This window comes from Parus major, chromosome 23 (assembly GCF_001522545.3).
Source record: "Parus major isolate Abel chromosome 23, Parus_major1.1, whole genome shotgun sequence".
Classification (NCBI taxonomy): domain Eukaryota; kingdom Metazoa; phylum Chordata; class Aves; order Passeriformes; family Paridae; genus Parus; species Parus major.
Window position 1 is genome coordinate 3,923,889 of NC_031791.1, and position 22,983 is coordinate 3,946,871.

At 50.4% G+C, this 22,983-nt stretch overlaps 3 protein-coding genes across 3 annotated transcripts in view; 1 reads left to right on the top strand and 2 right to left on the bottom strand.

The window, feature by feature from the left end:
* The window catches only part of C23H1orf109 (chromosome 23 C1orf109 homolog), a 2,021-nt gene extending 1,987 nt beyond the window's left edge, over positions 1–34 (bottom strand). The window contains exon 1 of the mRNA XM_015649059.2: positions 23–34. Coding sequence (XP_015504545.1) covers positions 23–34 — 12 coding nt within the window. The remainder of the gene's footprint in view (positions 1–22) is intronic.
* CDCA8 (cell division cycle associated 8) lies at positions 7–3,821 on the top strand. Its single transcript, XM_015649023.1, has 10 exons — positions 7–114; positions 202–330; positions 582–622; positions 1,056–1,131; positions 1,478–1,614; positions 1,878–1,951; positions 2,255–2,353; positions 2,499–2,625; positions 3,175–3,261; positions 3,594–3,821. The coding sequence occupies exons 1-10, from the start codon at positions 33–35 to the stop codon at positions 3,648–3,650; spliced, it is 909 nt and encodes a 302-aa protein (XP_015504509.1). The 5' UTR covers positions 7–32; the 3' UTR covers positions 3,651–3,821.
* Positions 3,822–13,664: 9,843 nt separating this feature from the next.
* The window catches only part of EPHA10 (EPH receptor A10), a 25,497-nt gene continuing 16,178 nt past the window's right edge, over positions 13,665–22,983 (bottom strand). Inside the window, exons 6-16 of the mRNA XM_033519620.1 lie at positions 22,349–22,511; positions 21,146–21,254; positions 21,000–21,055; positions 20,131–20,256; positions 18,840–19,025; positions 18,117–18,178; positions 17,826–18,029; positions 17,151–17,300; positions 16,829–17,037; positions 16,582–16,746; positions 13,665–16,268 (exon numbers count right to left, since the gene is read on the bottom strand). Coding sequence (XP_033375511.1) covers positions 16,154–16,268; positions 16,582–16,746; positions 16,829–17,037; positions 17,151–17,300; positions 17,826–18,029; positions 18,117–18,178; positions 18,840–19,025; positions 20,131–20,256; positions 21,000–21,055; positions 21,146–21,254; positions 22,349–22,511 — 1,545 coding nt within the window. The 3' untranslated portion in view covers positions 13,665–16,153. The remainder of the gene's footprint in view (positions 16,269–16,581; positions 16,747–16,828; positions 17,038–17,150; positions 17,301–17,825; positions 18,030–18,116; positions 18,179–18,839; positions 19,026–20,130; positions 20,257–20,999; positions 21,056–21,145; positions 21,255–22,348; positions 22,512–22,983) is intronic.

A 22,983-nucleotide genomic window follows, 5' to 3' on the forward strand; every position in this document is an offset into this window, starting at 1 on the left:
TCGAACGCGGCCCGGCCCTCACGGAGCCCGCCATGGCGCCCGCCAGGAAGAAGGGCGGCTCGAGCTCCCGCAGCAGGAAACTGGCGGCCTTCCTCAAGGACTTCGACCGCGAAGGTAGGAGCGGGAGAGGGAGAAGGAGGGGAAAGCACAATGGGAGCGAGAAGGAGAGCGGCCCCGGGCTAACGGCGAGTGTCCTCGCAGTGAACCGGAGGCTGGAGCGGCTGCGGGCGGACGGGGAGTGCCTGGTGAAGGAGATCGAGAACCTGTACGATATGGCGATCCTGCGGCTGCCGGTGGAGCTCCGCCAGATGAACTGGCTCGAGTACTACGGTGCGGAGCGGGGTCGGGAGGTGCTGGGCTGGGGGAGCGCGTTCCCCCTTGGATAATAAACCCCCATAAGGGATCTGCCGTGCCTAGAAGCCCCAGGGAAGCATCCCACGGGCTGTCCGGGGTGCCGCTTCTGTTCTCTAGGGCTGGAAACCGGTTTGTGCTGGGTTTTGCACGCCGGTGGTGACAGCCCTGCTGCGCTGTGTGAGCTGTCTCGGACGTGTCCTGATTTGTCTGAAATATTTTCTTTCTAGCTAAAGAAGGAAGTGGGAAGGCGCTGGAGAAGGTGGCTATGGTAGGTTTCCAGCACTAACATAAAGCTCTCTAGAACCATCCCACCCTGCTCCTCACCCTGGAATAACGCGCTGGAGCATTACAAGAGAAACAGTTACATCAATATTTTCACAAATGTTTATTTAAAATTTAACAATACGAGATGCCTGTTTTATCAGACGTGGTATTTATGAGGTCCTGCTGCTCCCTGTTGATCTTTCCTTATCTGCTAGATTGCATTGCCAAATCCTTGAGAGCACATGCAATTTGCAGTTGAGGAAAGCAATTCCAAGCTGGCTGTGTAGAGATGCATGAAAGGGCCTGGTTTGAGCACAACAGCAAACGTGGAGCTCATCTGGTTGGAAAATTATTGGGGGTTTGCTCTACAACTTTGACTTAGAAGAACTTTGGGCTGCCAACAATCCCAGTGATGCCGTAAATGTTTTTAATTTTAGGCAGACTTGGAAATAGCAGAAATAGACAAGCTGACAGCAGGAGTTATCAATGTCCCATTTGACATTGTCAAAAAAGGTGAGTTTAAGCACTGTGGTGTGATTGGTGAGGTGGAAGCATGTTGTGGTGACTTAATGTAAATAATTATTCAGTTCTTGCTCACATCCCTCAGTATGTTTAAATCAGGAAAATAATCCTTTTATTTTATATTTATAAAATACTTTTATCCCTAGTGCCTGCAGTACATTTAATTTCTTTAAAACATTCAAAATAATCCGAAAGTAGTGCTCTGTCAACCATTAAGATTGCATTGGAATTTGGATTTCTGAAGCACATTTTTGCTGAAACTGCTTCTAGCTGTTTTCCTCCCCTGCTAAATAATAATTTAAAGTTTAATTTACTTAGATAACACTTTTCTTTCTAGTGGATAAATCCAAAAGGAGTGTTGAAGCCATTGAGGAAGCAGAGCCTCCATCGCTTCCTCTGCCAAAGAAATCCAGAGTTGACAGCCAGTGTCCTTCAGAGTCAGAGGTTAAGAACGTCAATCCAACAACTGCCAAGGTGAATAGCTGTTCTCTGGGGTGACATTATTCTCAGATTCCTGCCTGAGCTGATGACTAGGGCTGTCCAGGATGCTCTGAGGGGGACTTGAAACAGTTACTGCTTCCCAGAGAATTCTAGTGATGGGGGAAGTTCCCAAAGGCTTGAACTGTATTTGTTGTGGGCTCTTGTGCCATGGAAAGGGACTGAACCAAACATTTTGTGTGGACTCAGCTGTCCCAGGAGAGGGAAATAACTGATCTAGTGAGTGATGTGTTCTTCAGGTGAAGGCATCCACCAAAAAGCCACCCGTGGCCAGAAGACCCCCCTCAGCGAGAGTGAAGCGCATGAGCAAGAGGTAATGGGGATGTCTCTGTCTCATCTCTAGAAATGGAGAATGAGAGTATAAATATAAATATCTCTCTTTGATGGGATGGACTTTGGCTCAGTTGTGGCAGGGGGGAGAGTTGTTCCATGCTACAGGGAAAAATTGATGTGAATGAAAGATGCCTCTCTTGTGAGAACAAGCTGTCCCCAGTTTTGGGGTCACTGGTTAGTAATAACCCCTGGGTTTAGTGGTCACCTTCTTCAAGCCTTTGATAAGTGCCTGTATATTTGTTAAAGGTCACCTCGTGAGCAGATGTTTATTTCCCTTTAACAGAACAAGCAAAAACAGCTTTATCACTCCAGCTACTGGCAGAATGGTTGATATCTGTGCTCGGGGAGGCACCTCCATGGTTACACCCAGATTTGATTCCAGGTTTGTTAACAGAGAAAAGAAATACATTTCCCTTTCATCTCTGCTACAATCTGCTTTAGGTTTGCAACACAACCTTTAGCTTGTGAAAGACTTGGACTAGAAGCGCTGTGAGCAAATATCACTCCCTCCTGACTTGTCGTTTCAGGGTGTTCAAGACGCCAGGTCTGCGCACGCCTGCCCTCAACGAGCGCGTTTACACCATCTCTGCCAACGGCAGCCCCCTCGCTGACACCGGGGATGCCGTCCTCACCCTGCCCCTCGGCGGGGGAGAGGTAATTGCTGACCCACCACCTGCTCAGGCAGGGCTGGAGGCGTGCACAGCCACCTCTTGGTGCCTCACCAGCTTTGGTTCATCCACTCTTGTCTCTTTAGCTGTGCCACTGCAGTTTATCGGGGGGTTAATTGAGCTTAAAAAGAACCTTAAGAGACTCTTAACCAGAAGTGAGACCTGCTCAAGCTGGTTGAAACAGAACAGGAGGATGTTTCACTGTGTATTCACTTTAAAACACTTAAAGCAGCAGTAGTGCCAATATAGTGGGTTTGATGCTGGCCAAACACCAGTGCACAAAAAAAAATCATTCACTCACTGGATTTTTCCCCCTTCACCAAAAATCAAGCTATTTTAAGCCACCACAGCCAGTAATGCATTAATGCACTGCAGGAGATGTGGGAGATGAACTTCTGTTCCAGCTGAATGTAGTTCTCTGCCTGTCTATACTTAGATCTTAATCTCTTTTATTTTTTAATTTAACTTTTTTTACTGTCTTCAGCTGCTGCAGCTGACCAGACAGAAAACCTGAGATTTGAGTTTGTTTCCACAGAGCATACGTTTGACAGCAAAAGATTTGACCAAGAAGAATTTTCTTCAGCTGAACCCCAAAGCCCGAGGGCTCATGAAGAAGCTGTCAGTAAGTCTGGGTGTTTTTCTCAGCCATGACCTGAAGCTGTAAGGCAGTGCTGTCCCTCTGGCATCAGTCAGGGGACTATTGAGCTGCAATAGGAACTCCTTATTTCCCCCTGTCTCCTTGTCTTGAATTTTGGCTGATGTCAGAGGTAAAAAAGCAGCACAAAGCAGGGAAGGAGAAGCAGGAACTTTACATCACATCTGGCTGAATACACAATGGGGAAAAGAGCTGTTGTCACTGCTCTGAAAAACGAAGTTGTCCTTTAGGCTGGAGCTGCAGGTGGATTGGGCTGTACCAGTGTCTCTGAGTACTGATTAATTTCTCTTTCCTTTCAGGTTTGTCTCGCACAGGCTTGCAACGAGGCAAAAATACCTTTAGATGGAAGTCAGTGAGCAATGACATCCCTCTACAAATACATTTTACATTTAGGACTGCTACCTTCATTTAGTTCTTGCTCTAATTTGTATCTTCCTTTCATTGACCTACAGAATGGAAGCTAAGAACTAGTTATTCTACCTATAATATGTAATAGGATCAAAATAAATGGAACTTTTTTTTTAATATGGGGAGAAAAAACATTCCTTATTTTTTATTTCCTTTAAGGTTTAAACCATGACACTATTCTCTTGGGCTTGCAGATTAACAAGTGGGCAGGAAGCCTGATAACTGGCATGTTAAGAGTTATGTTCAGAGTAAAGAACTCTGTTTCTCTAACTTTGTTTAGAATTGAATTTTCCTAGAAATAAGCCTGTTTCTTTGTTAGCTGGTACACTGTTGTTTCCAAAAATACCTCTTTGTCCTTGGTTTAAGCCTCTTTATGAGGCTATAAACAAGGATGTTGAGACTTTGAAACCTTTTTTATATTTGAAAAGTTGTACTTTTGGCAAAACCAGGCCTCCAGCATGGTTAAAGGGGAGACAAACAGCAGAGCTCTTTGGTGCAGGGTGTGGCATGGGAGAAAGTTTGTAGAACAGCATTCATACACGTATTTCCTTTGGAGAGTAAACATTTTACTATATGGAAGACCTCATGTATACACCATGGATCTGGACAGCTCTTTGAGAGGTTTTGGTAGGTTCTAAGTCCTAACTGCAGGTGGCAATAATATATCCCACTCAGCCACACATACACCTGCCTTGCTATTCTGTGCACATATGAGTTAAAAGCATCAATTAGTTGAGCTGTAAATTAAAAAATGTATATGTTTATGGATATGTAAGTTGAGATTCTGCTTTAAATACATCTTTACCAGGAAAAGTAAATTAACTAGAATTTTTAGCCTAGAGAATTCTTTTAAATCAACACTGATTTCAAAGCTCTAGTTACAATCTTTAACATCAGAGCTCCTGCCCTGAACCAAAGCTGTTCCAAAAGAAGTTTGCTTAGGAGAGAGGAGGCTGCAGAAGAAGAGCTGCCAGCAACACAGTGAAGAAGCATGTGGCAGTTTCACCAGGGTAACTGCAAGCCTGGCAGGGGAAAAGCATTCCTGCTTCCCCTGGCTGGTTTGCACTTTAGCCAGGGTTTCCTGTGACCTGGGAGCTGAGCTGTGGTGTGAGAACTCAAAACTTCTGCCCAGATTCATCATGGAAATGTGAAACTATTGATCTGGGGAAATAATGAGCCAAGCAGGGAGCCAGTGAGGCCCCTGCCCTGGGCTGGGTTCTGAGCTCCTGACCAGCAGCTCTCAGCAGCCTGGCAGAGATGCGCTGCCAAGTTTGTCACCCTCAACATCTTCCAGGTGGCCATTGATTCAATGGCAGTGTAAGACATAAATAAATAATAATTCCCTGCTGGCTGATGGAAGGGATGATGGGTTGGAACAAATTAGAGCTGTCTCCAGGCAATTTTTTTTTTCATGCAGCAGTTCTTGATTTGAAGGTGCAGGACTGCACATGCAGCTCTCCCCCTGACCTGTATAATTCCACCAAAAATACATATTTCCTCAGTCAGCTTGAAAGCATAAGGAGGGACAAAATTCCTTAGCATCACTGAATTCATGAGACTTCTCCCTTTTCTAAATCAGTGTCTGGGGAGCTGTACCTCCAAAGGTGAAACAAAATGCATCTCTGGAAGGTGCATCCACGCTTCCCAGTGTACATCAACAATTTCCTTGTGTCCAGGTGCCAGGCTGGGTCTTGGCTTTCACAGCCTCACAACTGAGAGTATGAGCCTCTCAGGAGACCAAAATCACTGTATCCAATTTATTCATAGACAGGGAGCTTGCTAAAGGGAGGTTTTCTCTCTCAGCTGGGCTGCACCTCCAATCCATGTTGGCTGTGAATGTCATTTGCAGTGAGATAATACGGATACTGTTGTGGCTGTGCCTGGCTGTGGAACTGAGGGGGGAGGGGGCACTGCTCGGCTGTCACCAGAGCTGGAGAAAGCAGAAATGTCCTTTTAAAATCCAGCAGGAGAAAGCAGAGCCTACAGCTCTGGGTGCAGCTTCAGAGCAATTTCAGCCTTGTCTCTGATGAGAATAGGAAATAAATTGTCTATCAGAAAATTACTGCCCACAAGCCACCGAGCTTTACATGCACCGAGAAGTGTTATTACACTGAAGAGCAGGATTAGACAGAATTGCTAATTTTCACATTGCACACAGACACCAAAATCCCAGGCATCCTTCCCTTTTCCAGGGGAAATTCTGCAGCTGTCAGGGCTCTTGTGCTCTGCTGTGGCTGCTCCGTCAGGGTCACGCAGCCACCAGCGCAGAGCAGCTTTCCAGGGAAAGGTCAATAGTTATGGCTCAATAAATAAAGTACAAACCCTGCTGATGGTGCAGAGCTCAGGGCTGTGCTGAGCAGGGCAGCCAATGGGCTTCATACACAATTTGAATTGAATTCCTTTGCTGTGGGGAAAGTAACTGGAAACGTCAATAAGGGCTCCGTTTGCTGTTGCTGAGTCCTGAGCAGGACTGGTTCCTGATTACAGCCCCAAACTGAACAGAGTGCCCTGGGGGAAAGCTCTGCATCTGATGCTGTCAGATGTTCCTGTGTATTTCGCTCTTTCCTGGAATAAAAAATTTGTGAATTTTCTTCCCACTTGTCCCTGAAATAGTCTGAGAGCCCTGAGGCGGGAGGGAGAGGTCAGTGAGCAATGGCAGCTTGCAGATGCAGGTTTCTCCCTGTGCACCCTGCAGCAGGGCTGGGGCTGTGGTGGGAGAGGGGCAGTAGCAGGGCTCTGCTTCAGCTGCAAAGCTGATTTCCCACAGAGGGTGACCTTGTGGCCTGCGAGCCCAGGAAGCTGGATCCTGATGGCACTTGACTGATGGGATCTGAGGAGCCATTCTCTCTCAATGTCAGTCAGCCTCCTCTGCTGACTGCAAATGAAGGCACAAGAACCCGGGCAGTAATCGATGCCAAATGGAAGGTGCAGCTGGAAATGCCTCTGTCTGGAGTGTGGGCAGAGGGGCACAGCTCAGGCCCACTCAGACACTCCTGCTTTGTCTTTCTCTTCCTTCATTAGTGCTCAGAAAGGTGACGGGATGCAGCTCTGTGGGAATCTGCTGGGCAAAGAAACCCTGCCAAGAGCTGCCAGCACTAAGCTCTGTCTGGCCAGGCAGCTCCTGCAGATCAAAATGTGCCAGAGCAGGACAAAGATCCGGAGCATGATGGCTCCAGAGTAACAGGCCGGGGTACAGAGACAGGAGCATGTGGAAACACAGTGAGGAGCAGAGCACAACTGCCAGGTCTCAGGGAATCCTGACCAGGACCTTCTGTGCCTTTCCATGCCTTTCTGTGCCTTGTTTTGCCTTGGCACAATGGGGACCTCCAGGCTGGTTCCCCAGGCCGGCATATTCAGCCCTTGGCAGCGTGAGGTGAGAGCTGAGCATCGATCAGGGGCTGCAGCTTAGCCCTGAGCACTGGATTAATTTGTGCATGAGTGCCCAATTCCCTTGTACCTGAATCCCCAGGCTGGGTGTGAGCACCCAAACAGGGTCCAGGGGAGAGCCTGATAGCAGTGTCTAGCAAAATGGGAATTTGCTGGAGATGTTTTTCTAAAGGAGCTGCTGTCCTGGGGACCCTGACTGAGCTGGGGGCACAGAGAGGCATCATTGGCATCATTGGTGATACCTTCTGGTATCACCAGGGCTCAGGGTTGGGAGGATGTGCCAGCACAGCCCCAGCACATTGCCTCAGCCTTGCTGTGTCCAGTGAGCAAAGAGATCCTGGACACAGAAGGGGTTTTTGCTTCTGTTCTTCCACCTGCCACCTTCTGGAGGTTCCTAGAGTGGAGGAGAGTGAAGCATCCTTTACACCTGCCGTGCTTGAGCAGGACCATTCCATCCTGTCTCACAGCTCAAGGAGCGACAGTGGCTCTGCAAGGTGGGACCAGAGCTGCCTACAGGGACCCAAGTGACAAATCACCAGGGACATTGTTGAGGGGAGCAGGCACACGCAGTGATGGGTTTGTAATGAATTAAGTGCTGTTCAAATTGCTGCAGGACTGCTGTAAAGAATGTGTGTGTGTTGTGAGGAGTAGGACACAGGTGTGATGAATATTGTCCATCAGCTGTGATAAAAAGCCTATCATCCCAATACATATTTTCAAAAACTAATTTAAGGCTGAAAGAGATTATTAAAAATGAGGAGAGGAAATTGTCTGGCATATATTTAGAGTCCCTTGCTAGGTAAAATGAATTCCAGAAGTCAAAATACTGCCTGTGGGGTGACAGGGATCGATGCCAATATTGTGGTGGCTCATGATAAGAAGACAGGGTTGAGGAATTCTCCTGCCAGGGGAAGGAGAGCCCTTGTCTGAGACTGGTGTGCTGGGCTCCAGGAGGGACACAGTGCAGGGACTGTCCTGGAGCTGCCAGCCCTCCCCCAGAGGGAGCAGCAAGTCTCTGTCCCCAGCCTGGGGTCTGGCTGGTCCCTTCCCACTGGGTTTCCTTCCTGAGCCTGTGGCCACTTTGCAGCTGGGTGGTGGGGACACAAGCTGGTGAAGGATCCTGAGATTCCAAGAGGAAGAACACTTCTGCAGAATGAGGTTTGTGAGCAGCCATGGCTGGAGATGCTCAGGAGAGAAGCCCCCAGCGCTGGTGCTGGGTGGGCTCGTGCGGGCTCTGTCCCTCTGCACTTCATTCTGTAGCATTAAGAGGACAAATGTCCCTGTATCCCCAGTGCTGTGCCAGTATGGATCTGAGGAGATGAGCATGGCCAGCCTGCAACCTGCCATGCCCTGGACATCTGGAGATCTGAGTTTTGATCTTGGCTGTTTCCTCACTCATTTATCTCTCTCTGCTGTTCTCAATGACAAGATCATTAGAAACTCGGTTGCTGTTGCTGAGCTCTTCCTCCCGAGCTGTGTGTAACCGTGGACAATGCCTGCAAGACAAGAGGTTTAATTGTGTTCTGCCAGCAGCCACAGGATGTCAGCCAGGCAAATTTAAAGCCAGGCTGGACGGGGTGGGACGTGCACCTCCATTACTCACCAGCCTGGATGAGGTTTAGCTTTATTGTATCCTGAAATAGCCGGAGCCTGGGAGGTGCTGATTGAAGCCATTTGAAAACATGACAACATCCTCAGGACAAGAAGTGTCTAATCTAATGAAGCCAGAACGCATTAGCTAAGGGCTGTGAAAGGCGAGGAAAACACAATTAAAGGATTCCTGAGGACAGCTGTCGACCTGCATCAGGAACGCCGGGACGGAGATATTGGTACAAGTCTAATGAAAATAAATGATCTGTTGGAAACATTCCTCACAAACACGCTCAGCCTTGAAGGGTCCACCCATCCACAACCCTGGGGCTCCCTGGGCAGGGCTGGTGGCACCTGCCTGTGGGGGGCATGGCAGGGTTTGGTGTTTGCAGCAAAACAGCCCAGGAGCATGTCACCATCCCATGCCCCGGTGATGGGATAAGGGAGCCACTGGGATTAGTTCCCATGTATGGCACATCAGGGCTTTCTCCAGACAAACGCCCTTCCCAAGGCTGGCACTCTGAAACCTTTCTCAGAGTTTGTTAACCAGGCAGGATCCCTTCCCTCCCTGCAGAGTTTTGTAAGATTTTGTCTCTAAATTACCCCTTAAACCCCTTCAGGGTGGTAAGGTGCAGGGGCCAGTGCTCTGGCCGGGTGGGCAGTAGTCCTGCCCAGAGCCCCCCTGCATCACCACCGTGGTGTTGGGGAAGTGGAAATGGAGGAAACACTCATTTTCCTTCAGTGCCCCGAGTGCATTGTGCTTTGTGCTCTCTCCTCCCAGCTCTGCTGGATCAGAGCTGCATTTAGGATCTGGGTTTCATGTTGGACCTTTGAATAGAAACACATTCTGCTCTCTCTTTAGACTCTTGTTATCAGAAATAGTGATTAAACACACCCACTATTGTAAATCACTGGCAAGAAGAACTTAAATCACGCTTCTTTGGCAAATTGACAGTGACATGCTTATTTCTGGAAGAAAGTTATATTTTGGGGAATTTGATTCTGTGTGCCACTTTGCATTTTGATGCAGTGTGATGTGATACCTAACACATCTTTTTTCCTGCGAGGCAAAGCAGGGATATGTGCATTGCTGTGAGACAGCATGTGCCTCACAGATCCACCCAGCTCTCCTCAGGAGAGACAACACTGCTAAATATGATTTTAACCACCTCAGGAAAACTCTCATCATTTTGGGGGTCCCTGAGCCTGTTTTTTCCTGGGGGTGTACAGCATTCCTGATGTATGGATAATGGAACGTACCATTACCCTGGGAGTCTGTATTTACAATCACAAACAGCCACTTATCCAACACAAAACTGCCATCACCCAGGAGCACCTAAATCTCACAAAAAAGCTTCTTCATTGCCTTCTTAACCTTTTTGCCTCCTAGTGCTCAATAGAATTCACTTTAAAATATTGAACAGCACAGACCCCCAGGGCTGAGTGCCATCCCTAGGGCTGCCTGGAGGGACAGCCCCACCATCTCCGTGCTCAGGATTCCAGGAGTCCCTGGCCCTGCAGTCACAGGGCTTTATGAGTCAGACTGGCTGCTGCCCCATCACACCTGAGCTGCATTCCAGCAAACTGAGACACAATATTCCCCTGGGAACGTGTCAGCAGGAACAGACTTCATTATACAGAAGGGACTCGCAAGAAAAACCTGAATTGCCCAGTTCTAAGCTCTTTTCCAAGCGTTTCCCCAGGGTGCCTCTGGAACAGATGATTGAGGGCTCCCACAGGGATGTGATGCTGCTACTTTATTTCAGCCCCATTGTGGAATTTAAATGCTGTGGGAGTTAATGGAAATGTTTATGGCTGCACACGCACCATGTTGGGCTCCCATCACGCAGGGCAGAGCCACGGGAGCTCCCCACGTGTTGCAGGTGCCAGGGATTTGTCACAGCACCTGAGGAGGTGCCCAGCAGCAGAGCAGGCAGGGGCACTGTCACCCTGGTGGGGACAACCCTGACAGCTGTGCAGCACCACCAAAAGTGACTTTTTCAGAGAGTTCTGTGAGCAGTGGTGCAAGACTCCTGGCATGACCAGCTCCTGAAAGTCTGCTCTATCAATAAACCAGAGCTCATCAAAATGACTTTTTAATTACTAACATCTTCGAAGTCAGACATCATCCTTAAAAACAGGGGTGTGGGAGCAGGTACCTGGGGAGAACGCCTTGTAAGCGCTCTTCATTTTTGCAGAAACTCCAGAAACCTCTGAACAGCCTCACATCTCTCCTCCTTTGCTCCTGCTTTTGGGGCTCTGAGGTGGTAGAAAAGAGGAAGCTCTGGCTCCCTGAGCAGTGACCATGGCCATGCTGTGAGAATGGCTCTGGGACTGATCTGACCTGCTGAGAGAGTACAGCTCCTCTGCTTTTGTCCGTGCTCCTTCAGGGGTGGCAGCTGCCCAGGAGTAGATGCTGCACCGAGCGATAACAGCTGTTCTTTGTCTGATGCTGAAGGTGCTTGTCAGCCTCAGGAAGATAAAAAGGCTGAAGTTATTTATAATTGTGTAATTAAATGGCTCCTATGCCTTCCAGGCAGCTCTTGCTGCTGTGCAGATGGCCCAGCTCTAAGTGGCAAGCCACAAGTGCAGAGGCAACTGAGGTCACCCATGGCAGGGTTGGTGGGTGCTGCTGGCTGGCACCCAGCCCTGTGCCAGTGTCACCCAGCCCTGTGAAAAATGCCACCCAGGATGTGCCAGTGTTACCCAGGACGTGCCAATGTCACCCAGCTCTGTGCCAGTGTCAAACAGGATGTGCCAGTGTCACCCAGGGTGTGCCAAGGTCACGCAGCCCTGTGCCAGCTCTGTGCCAAGGTCACCCAGGACATGCCAGTGTCACCCAGGATGTGCCAAGGCTGCCTCAGCAGGGCCACAAACCCCAGTGTGTCTCACCATGGGCCAGCCACCATGGGCCAGCCAGGTGTGTGGTGCAGGGCACTGGGGACAGCCCAGTGTGGCTCTGGGAGCCCATCATTGCTGGGGCAGGAGGAGCTGTGGGGGTCTGGCCATGGCCCAGCCTGTGCAGGGCTCTTCGGGCTCAGCGAGACCATGGGAGATGAACAGGAGGAGGAAAGAGGCATCCGTCCTACTGACACTTGAACTGACAGATCGCTGATTACCCTGACAAATGGCACTTGCTCTTCCTGATAATTAGCAATTATTCATATTCAAACCTCACTCTTCCTCCAGACTCAGGTACTTTTTAACATTCCCAGTGTGCTGCCCTCCTCTCGCCATATCCTCCCTGTGTGGGTTGGCTGGGGACAGTGGCAGCAGGGCCAGGATGGGGACAGTGGCAGCAGGTCCAGGATGGGGACAGTGGCAGCAGGGCCAGGATGGGGACAGTGGCAGCAGGTCCAGGATGGGGACAGTGGTAGCAGGGTCAGGATGGGGACAGTGGCAGCAGGGTCAGGCTGATGTGCCCGCAGCACTCTGCTCGTTCAGGCCTCACCAGCCATCACAGCTCAGATGGGTCTGCTCAGCCTCTCTGCAGTGAAAGACCACAAGAANTGGGGACAGTGGCAGCAGGGTCAGGATGGGGACAGTGGCAGCAGGGCCAGGCTGGGGACAGTGGCAGCAGGTCCAGGATGGGGACAGTGGCAGCAGGGTCAGGATGATGTGCCCGCAGCACTCTGCTCGTTCAGGCCTCACCAGCCATCACAGCCCAGATGGGTCTGCTCAGCCTCTCTGCAGTGAAAGACCACAAGAAGAGGGGGAAGAGGTGATGGGTTTCATGTCTGAGGCTGCTGTGTGGGAGTGAGGGGCCAGAGGAGGAACTCGGGCTCCTCCCTTGCTCTCCCCAGGACATGCTGGTGGTGCCAGCTGCTTTCCCCAGCACCATGCAGTGAACATTTTATTTTAAAAATCCCCCCTATGATCAGCACCTGCCAATGCTGAGCCAGTCCTTGACAGCGCTGCTGCACGTTGGGGTTCCCTGCCTGAGCCATATCACCTGCCTTTCACCAGAGCCATGTCCTCTGCTGTAGCATGGGGCTGAGCAGGGTGCAGGGCTGGCACAGGGGGTGCCAGCCCCCCGTGACACCAGGACAGGAGGTGTCCCACAGTTTCCAGCAGAGACAGTGCCAGGAAGGTCACAGAAGAGAGACAAAGCCACCTCCGTGCCTCACAAGGAGACACAACTGCCAAAAACTGGGCAAAATCTGCCTCTGGTTGGCTGTGAGTGGGAATCCACTGTTCATCACCCTGCTCCAGAGCTCTGGTTACTTCTTCATAGAGCCAGTACAGCCCCAGCCAGGCTCTGAGCAAAGGCTGCCTGAATTAATTGATCAACAGAAGGCAAATAGACTTCACCCACTCTAAGCAGCCGTGCAGCCCTTTCCCAGCAGCTGTCACTGCTGTCTCCACACCAGCCAGGGCTCTTGTGCTTGTTCCTGGGCAGTGAGCAGCCCAGGAAAGAGAGATGTGAACAGGTGAGAGTCACATCAAATCATTTTAAAACATCATAGTTTGTGCTGAGTTTGCATTTAATATGCTGGCCATATTCACTCAATAAAACAATTAATTACATGCCTTGAGTGCAGCGTTTTCCCTCTGCTCAGCAACATCTTCACACTCACAACCTGTGTCAGACTGACCACTGCACTGACAGCCTCCTCACTGAGAGCATGTCCAAGGTTATCTGGTCCCAGGGGTGATGGGAGGGATTCCCACTTGCCTGAGCCTGTCCCCTGGACAGCCCATGCACCTTTCTGACCACACAACATGCACCAGCAAAGCAAAAGCAGGTGCATTTGTCCTCCCTGCAAAGTGTCAGTAACCTCCAGCCACTCTAAAGCCAGAGCACAGGCTCCCACCTTAGCATAGATATTATTGAACAAAACAAGGCATCACTTCACACCTTGATGCTATTAAACTGTCCCTTACTCACCACATGTTACCCTTGATAAAGTGGCATTTTCCCCCAGAACCTTGAAATGACCCGCAGACAAATCAGGGCAGGATTACTGGTTGGTTTTACTCAGGTATTTAGATATCTCTTTATTGCCAGCTTCAACTGTGGTTCAATAAATACAAAATTAAAAAAAAAAAAAAAGTCAATAGATTTTTATTAGCATTTATAATAACTATTATTATTGTCTTTATTATTAAATATTCCAAACCAACTGAGATTCCCTGGAGATGTCTGACTATAGTTCAAACATGAGATGCACACAGAGTCCCTTATAATATTATATTACATTTGTCTCAAGCTTATAAAAATATATATTGATTTCTCAAGTGTGTATTTACAGTACTTAATATGTGGCTAATGAATATAAAAGCATCTGGAGATGAACCAACTTGATTCCCATTTGGTTTCTTGTGAGAGGAGTGTTGCAGATGCTGCTCCAACAGGACTGGGGCTCTCCCAGCCCGTGGAGGGGCAAGAGCCTCATGGCATGCCAGAGGCTGGATGAGAAGAGACCAGGGTCCTTTTGAGGCATTTCCCTTACAGCTCCAAAATAGCATTGCTGATTAATTTAATTATCCTACTTCCCCAAGGAGAGAAGCTGAGAGGATGCAAGTTAATTTTAATATCATAACAACAATCTATAGCTTAATCTACGAATTTTGTTATCTAGTGTCGGTAAGGAGCTCAATTAAGTGTTTATTCTTGCAAAGAGCTGGGCTAGAATGCTGCTTCCATGGGGGCTTTCCTTTCCTTTATTGAAGGAGAGACCAGGAAAGCTGATGACTTCTGTTTCTGCTGAGTGAGAGCCTATGCCAGAGCTCCCTCCACACAGCCACAGCCACTTGCCACGGGAGCCACAGGTCCTGGCCAGCCACTGCAGCCCAGGGAAACAGACAGGACCACAGATAGCTGTGCTGAGGTTTATCTCTTTGCAGCTGGGAAACATCCAGAGGGACAGAAAAGCAAAATTCCAGTGGCCACGAGTGGCACCCAGAGCCAGCCCCTTCTCATATTCCTTATCCCTTCTCATATTCATATTCTGAGCCTGTTCTGGGGGACTCAAAGCAACACATTGCTGCCTGCTCACGGCTGGGTCTGTTCTCCAACGTGAGGCACACTGTCACCTCACCAGCAAGCCCTGGATGTCTCCAGACCTCCTTGGGAGCAGGTGAACCAGCCTAGAGCCAGCTCCGCCAGGGGCAACTTCCCAGCGTGGCTCCTGCATCCCAACAGAGTATGAGCAGGGAGGGGAGATCCAAAACCAACCCCCTGCCTAGAGACCTGTAATACACTTTCTCTAGAGATAAAATGTAAACACAGAGAGCACACAAATTGCACTTGATCCTTGGGACCAGGCATTTCACTAAATGCAGGGCTCGGTTCACTGCTATTCCTCTTCAGGGTGGGAAACAGTGGGATGGCAAGTGGCCAACCCCACTGGGCATGGGCCAGACTTAGAGAAATTATTTCTGTTAAAAAACACTATCCAAAAGACACTGGGGAGGGAGCATTTTGAACTGCAGAGGGAGCAGGAAGGAGAGATCTTGTTTTCCACAGAGAACAACAAACTGCCCAGAGCATATGCAGCTTCTTTCAATCCTCATTCAGAACCTCATCCTCTCAGAGCAGGATAACAGGAGGGTCTGACTGGAGCAGATTTCCAACCAGTCTCTGAGCACCTCCCACAGCCTTCATCCCCTATGTAAATCTTTGCCTTTCAGCATTAATAATTCACTTGCGATACTTAAAGATCATAATAAAGCCTTACAAAACTCCGTACAGAGCTGCAAATACCCATTTAATTAACTAACTTCAAGGAAAGTTGTATTATTAAGATGCTATTTATATCTTCTCAGGGATCAGGCTACAGCTATAGGAGCTGCCAGCGTGCCAGGCAGGCAAGCACCATGCTCACAAAACAAAGTGTGGGTGTGCCCTGGATTGCATGGATTCAACCAGCACCATTTCCTCTGTGCTTTACTGGAGAATATTTTGTTTTGTTCATCACCTGAGGTGTCAAAACTCAGTGAAGTAGCTCATGGAGCAGAAGGGATGCAACTGGGAAAGAGTTTCCTTCAGCACAGATGGGGAAAGTCACCTTCCAGGCGTTGGGCATTGGGTGAGAGCTGCTCTCTAAATATAAAAGCAATAAAAACTCCTTGTGGGGTTGCTGTGATCTGTCAGGTTGTATAAAAGTACCCATGGATTCACCAGCAGGATACTAGGTACAGAAGTGTTGTCTCTGGATTAAGACAGTGCAAAAAGGTCCATCCCACCCTGTGAACTCAACTACCACATGAAATGGCATCAATACAGTTTGACTCATCTTACAAAACAATGCTGGGGAGAGCCCCGTCCACCCAGGCACGCTGCACCATCCCAGGAATGCTGGGCTGCCCCGGCACAGGGGACAGAAGCCCTGCTCTCTTGCCAGGTGTTTGGCAGCACCCAGTGATATCCACAGCCCACCTGAGACCCCAGGTTTCAGAGGTGGGGCTGGCTGGGGCCAGCTCCTCTCCAGGAGCGCAGGGCAGGTGCTCTGCACCTCTGCAGGACACGGCTTCACACCTGCACGCCTCGGCCGTGCATCTGGATGACCTGGGCCCGGAGCGTCTGGATCCCGCTCAGGATGGTCTTCTGGTGTTCTGCCAGTGTGATCCCCAGGCTGAGGATGTCTCTGCAAAATGAGCCCCACGTCAGCCAGGACAAACCAGCCCCGAGCAGCCCCAACACCCACTGCTCTCAGGCCAAACATGCACAAGTGAAAAATCCCCAACCTTTTGTCCCAGCCAAAGCAATAATGACACTGACCAGGCAGTGCCTGCAGCACACCAGGCGTGGGGCAGCTGTGACCCTGCTGCCCTGTGCTGCAGCACGACAGATTATCAGGAAATCCCATTGGGTTTGCTCTGCTCTCCAGCAGGGGCAGCAAACGTTGCTCTCACTGCACCCACGACACAAGGTTACAGCCAGGAGAACGCGTCACTTACTGGGCCGTCATCCTGGCCACCGACTCCAGGTAGCAGTAGCCAGCAGCGGTGAAGTTGTCCTTGTATCTGCCCATTTCTATAGCTTCCAGCCACTCACCCACAGAGCTGAAAGATGGGAAGGCTGAGAAGGTTCTCTTGGAGAGGGGGATGGACGTGCCATGGGACCTGCCAAGAGAGAGGGTGAGGAGGAGGGAGTGGGGCACAGCATGAGAAGGGGGATGGGCAGGTGTGGCAAGAGGGTGGTCACCTGGGGCACGTAGAGCTGGGACACGTGGAGCTGGGGCACTTGGGGGGCTCCAGGCTCTGCACCAACTTGCTCAAGGTGTTGTGGATCTGTGAGAACTTGGGCCTCTGGCTGCGGTCCTTCTGCCAGCAGTTGAGCATCAGCTGGTGGAGGGGTGGCTGGCAGTTGGCCGGGGCGGGCAGGCGGAACCCATCCTCCACAGCCTTCATCACCTGCACGGCATGAGGGGCTGGGGTCAGGCAAACCAAAGGCAAACCCTGGGGCAAACCCCTGGGGCGAGCCTCCCTCCTCACACCCGGCCTGGGAGCAGCTGCAGGGCACTCACATCCTGGTGGGACATGTCCCAGTAGGGTCTCTCGCCATAGGACATGACTTCCCACATGACGATCCCGAAGCTCCACACATCGCTGGCAGGACTGAAGTGGTGATAATGGACGGCCTCAGGGGCTGACCACAGCACCAGGCTCTTCCCATGCTGCACAGGCAGAAGGGCAGGAATGAGTTATTTGCCCAGCAGGATGTGGCCAGTGCTGGCAATTCCTGGGCAGCCATTCACTGTTCATCGTGCCCTGCCTGGCATCACGGGGTGGACACTGAGCAAACCCATGTGCCATGAGCACATTTAGTACTAAGAGAAAACTTTTTTGTCAATTCGTTTAAAATGTCACTGCAACTGTATGCTACATGAGAGCGTGAGTCCTGAAATATTAATGGGAGAGGAGAATGTCCCCAGGAAAAGCTGATGGCATTTTGTACATCAATATTTAATGAAAACCACCTCACAGCTGTACAAACACAAGTCCCTCTGCCCCGATTTGTGCAGAGGGGTTGTGGCTGGAGCAGGCATGGTACCAGGCCTCTGCTCTGCAGCTCCCTGACCAAACACACTGGATTTCTACCTGAGAAAGAAGTTCAAGGTCCAGAGTCCTTGTTCATACTTGAAGACGGAAACGGGAACCTAGCAAAAGTGTTGACAACAGCATGTGGAAATGCAGCTCACCATGGTGGAGAAGATGGTTTCCATCTTGTCTTCCTGTGGCCGCCTGAAGCCCGTGATCTTGCATGCCAGGCTGCTGCTCACCAGGACCTTGTGGGCAGCAAGGCTTTTGTGTACGTAGCCCATCTCTGCCAAGTACACCATGCCAGAGGCGATGCCCTGCAGCATGCAGATGAGCTGGATGCCTGTGAATTGCCCCTCATGTTTCTGTGAAGGCAGAGCAGGAAAAGCCAAAGGTCAGCGATGGGAACATGGCCAGGAGTGCCCAAGCTGGGCAGACACCCCAGTACTCACTCTGAGAAAGGAGTCCAGTAGACCGTTCCCCATGTACTCCATCACGATCATCATGGTGCTCCCTGCACAGACAGACAAGCAGCGCAGTGTGAGTGCCACCATCACTCAGGCAGTTCAGACTCTGCAGGGGTTAAAAATCCGGGTGCCAACCCCTGCACTGCCTGGCTTTTGGGGGAGATAAGGACATTATCTCAGCCAGGCTGCAATGAGCACTAGGTCTAAGGCTTCTCTCTCATTCCTAGCTAGGAGTGGATTCCAGTATCAGAAGTTACTTTCATCAGAGCCCTGAAGCACATCACAAAGGAGAGCACAGCCCAGTGAAAGCAAAAGCAACCAGCTCAGGCAGAATACTTCCTTTCCTAATAAAAAGCCTAGCTAGAATCAGCTCACATACTCTTTGAATTTATATGAATATCCATTTAACCATTGCATCCACAGCCTGGTTCCACACACACGCTCATGGGGGAGAGCTGGAGCAGTCAGTCTCATCTGTTTTACTGACAGAATCTCGCTTCAATTTACTTTTATTAAGAGCACACGTGCTTGGCTGCTAAGCCAGTCCCACTACCTGCATTTATTAATCTAGCTGGAAGCTTTTTATTAATCACCAGCATTCAAACCCAGCCGATGCATGTGGGAACAGCTGCTCTCAGGGAGCCAGCTGCACCTCTAGCACCAATGCAGCAGCCCAAGCCCATTCCTGCACAGGAGGAACTCACATACCCCTGGTGATGACCCCCTCGAGGCGGATGACATTGGAGTGGTCAAACTGGCCCATGGTGCAGGCCTCGGCCAGGAAGGAGCGCTGCTGCTTCTCTGAGCAGCCAGCCCGCAGCGTCTGGATGGCCACGGGCAGCTCGCGCTTGCTGGGCAGCTTCAGGCACCCCCGGCACATCTCCCCAAACTCTCCTGCACAGCAGAGAAATGGGTTAAACACATCCCTGGCTGCCATTCACACCAGGCCATCCTGAGCATCATGCCACTCCTCTGACCCTCAGCCATCTCCAGAGCCTCTCAGCTGCTCTCTCCCTGCCCTGCTTCAGTGCATATTGTGTTTTACCCCATGAGAGGAGGATTAACCCCCTGTCACCAAGGTCGTGCTCCGGGCCTGGCTAGTTCTGCCTCCTGGTCTGCTTTCCACAGAGCTGGACAGAGCAGGGCTGGAGGTTTCCTGCAGTCCTTGAGTAAGAACATCCCACCACACAGCCATGCGCTCCACAGGACGAGCTACGAAATTCCCAACATAAAAAACCAATATGGGCTTTACAGCAAAACGTGTGTAGCTATGAACAGCTTCATTGATTTGAAAATCATTATTCTTGTTAGGTTATTAGTGAGACAATCACACTCTCAAATTCCTTAGATTTAAATGTCTTCCTTAGTAATTTCTTTCTTGATTTTTCAAACATCAGTTTGCTTATGAAAGGTACATGGGGCTCCTCTGAGCGGCTCCACACTGCAGTTCAGAGACAACCTCATCCCCTCCTCAGTGTCCTCTCCCTTTCAACACCGTCCTTCAGCTGCAGGCAAAGCCCTTCCCTCCTCCCTTCCTCCACCTCTGATGCTGCTACAGCTGAATTTATCTTTAGGAAAAGAAATGACAAAGAATGATCACGTTTCCCATGTTCTGGCACACAGTAGCCATTAAGGCTGTAGGGTCCAGTCAGGGGATTTTAATTTGCTTTTAAGTTTTAGGCAGTGAAGTTGATGAAAATCGATAAATCATTAGGTTCACGTATTTATAAATAGTTTTCATGCTGCTGTCAAACTGCCCAGATGCAGATAATTGCTGATGCTTTCTGGTCCGCATGGAGTTTCCTTGGCTGTGCTCAGTGCCTCAGGAAAACACCAGGAATGTGGAACAAAGCTTCTGGATAAGATCCTCACCAGCCCCGCTCCCATCCTCTGCTGCAGGCAGGTACCCCCATGACTGGAGCGATGTCATGGCACTGCCACGGCCCAGCCAAAGAGGAGCACAGCCCACCGACACAGCCCACCAGCCCCTGGAACTCACCTGTCCTGATAATCCTCTCAATTTTGATGCTGGCATTATCCAGTTCCTTGGCAAAGAGGTGCACCGCCTGCATGGGGTCTTCGCAGGTGCTGGGGTCAATGTATGTCCTCCTGGTCGGTATTTTAACTACAGGAAAGGCAGAAAGGGCAGGTGAGAGGACAGAACTTCCACCTTCCTGGGAAGCACTATGCCAGTTTATCCCTCTGCTGGTCTGTGGGCAGAACCTACGTGCTACCTTTCTATAAACAAAGTAAAAGACTCAGTTCTAAGGTTTTTAAGAAGTTCTTTTTTAGGATTAAGTGAATACAACTGCTCTGCTCCACTGCCACAACCCCTGGATAAAAGAGAGCATCCCCTTTGCTCCAGTGAAGCTCTCACCCTCCAAAGCCAAGTGAAATGGTCAAGGCAGGCTCTTCTACTTCTGAGGTGCTTTGGGGAACAGAAACAGACCAGCATGTGTGCACTCCATGGGCATGTGCCAGGAATCAAATAAACTTATCAGTCTCAACATCTGAATTCCCTCTGACAACTGTTGTCTCTAAAACTATTGCTGCTCAATAATCCAGAGTACCCCTGGAAAACAAGGCTGTTTGCTTATGCTCATGAAAAGTTGGCAGAATAATTTATACACCCCCTGTAAGCTGCAAGTACCCCCATTTCCTTGGGCAGGCAGTGACCCACACAGACATTGGCACATGGAACACTCAAGCCCACGGTCCTCAGAGAACCCTGCTGTGCCAGCCCCTGCTCTGGGATAACACAGGATGACACCACCTCAGAAGTGAGGGCTCAGGGCTGCTTTGGTGGGTCGTTAACAATGATAAATCTGGGGATCCCCACAGTCACGGCGTGGGCTGGGCGTCACTTACAGTGGAAGTACAGCTCCTCGTCCCCATCCTGGCTGGCTTTGCTGTACCCACACTGCCTGCAAAGAGAATGAAGATGCATACCAGCACTCGAGCAGTACCCCTTACCCCAGCTCAAACCCCCCTGGAGCATGTCTGGCCCTGCTCACCTCCTCCAGACCATCAGGCCGACCACCACGGACACCAGCACTGTCAGCCCCACGATGGCCCCCACTGCGATGATGAGGATGGGGCTCTGCTCGCTGGAGGCCACTGTCACTGAGGGAGGAAGCAGAGCCGGTCATGAACGTGCTCTGGGGTAGCTTTGAGGAGAGGAGCTGCCTTGGTCACTGCTCCCATGGCCAGCCTGTGTCCTCCAGAAGAGGTGTGGGAGTAACCACCTGGCTGCTCTTCACCATCCTCACAAGAATTCATGTTCTGGTTCAGCTTTAACAGCCCAAGCTGGTGGGATCAGTTCAACGTGCTGCAGGCAGCACAGACAGAACAACCCAGCACTGCTGCACCAGCTCCTGGTTTTGTTAATCTGAGCTGAGGAAGAATCCTGTTTATCAGAGGAGCATATCAAAATTTATGGCCTTACAAATAGTTTTCTTTCATCACATTAATCCCTTTTCCTACTGCTTTTGCAAACAAGGGTATTGGATAGCTACATTCTCTATAAAATTTTTATTGGCTTCAATTAATTCTGAAATGTCTTCTGTGTGGCAAATGAAGGCAATTTAAAGCCCTGTTAAACACAATCTGTGGGAGCTGTTCTGAGCCAGCCAGCTCAGCCTTGCACTTCCAGCCAGCGTGGGGGATTGTGCCGAAGCCCAACATCCCTCCAGCCCTCTTTTAGTGAAATAAGATGCTTTTGGACCACAGTTATGAATGGGAATTTAAAAGGAGAAGTCACAGCAGATAACACTGATGCTGGCTGCCCTGAGCCAGCCAAGGAGTAGACAAGCCAAGTGGCTCCTGAGCCAGGACAGCAGGCGAGGCAGGGAGCAGTCATGAGCTAAGCACGTTTTTGGGCAATCTCAGCCAAAGAGCAGAGACTGTCCCAGCCTCCTCAGGAGAAAGCAGCCAGAGAGCAACTGCCCTCACTGACTCTTCACTGAGAAGAGACAGGACAGGCTCCCCCAGGACAGGGAGGGCAGCAGCACCAACCCCATCAAAATCTAATGGGAAAATGCAAGGAAAAGCAAATTCCTGGACAGTAGTGGGACAGAGTGGGTCCCTCCCTTAGACCTGGAGAAGTAGAACCAGAGGAACAGGTGCAACTGGGAGCAGCTGGGGCATGAGCTGTGAGCACAGCATCCCCAGGGCTCAGCTCAGAGCCTTGGCAGGGACACGAGCCCTGCTGCACTTACACTCTGCCAATGTCTCCACTTCAATGCCAGGGTTGTAGTTCCCGTAGTCTGGAGAGGAAGATGTTCGGATTTGGAAAATATAGAGGGTACCAGGCTTCAGGTTATTGACCGTCACGGCCGTTGATGTGGTTTTCACAGTTGAGTAACTCTGATCTCTCTGATCCTGTGAAATAATGAGATAGCTGAGATGGAGCTGGACTGACAGCTGCGCCACGGAACCGGCATGGAACAGTCGTACCCCGAGCTCTGGGCCCCGTCAGGACAGCCTGCCCAAAGAGCCAGCCTCCAAAAGAAACAAAACATTCACTGGATGTCTCATGAACAGAAATGACACAGGAAGGTCATAGGGAATGGCAGATGAGGCCAGATGGTGCTATGAAGACATGAAGGCAGAAGATGGGGTGGTGGGGAGCAGCTGTGCAATGTCCCCCTGTGCCAGGCTCAGCTGTGGCACCAGCCAGCCCTTTCCTGAACCGTGGAGTACCAGAGCAAATCCGTGGGGACTGGGAAACAGCAGGTGGAGCCCTGAGGGGCACCTCAGCCCCACAGTCTGGCACTGTCCCAGCCCCACAGTCTGGCACTGTCCCAGCCCAACAGACCGGCACAGGCACTGTCCCAGCCCCACAGACTGGCAC

Coding starts and splice junctions, on each gene's coding strand:
- CDCA8 (XM_015649023.1), top strand. CDS start 33: ATGGCGCCCGCCAGGAAGAAGGGCGGCTCGAGCTCCCGCAGCAGGAAA. Junction 115..201: donor CAAGGACTTCGACCGCGAAG/GTAGGAGCGGGA, acceptor GTGTCCTCGCAG/TGAACCGGAGGCTGGAGCGG. Junction 2,354..2,498: donor ACACCCAGATTTGATTCCAG/GTTTGTTAACAG, acceptor TTGTCGTTTCAG/GGTGTTCAAGACGCCAGGTC.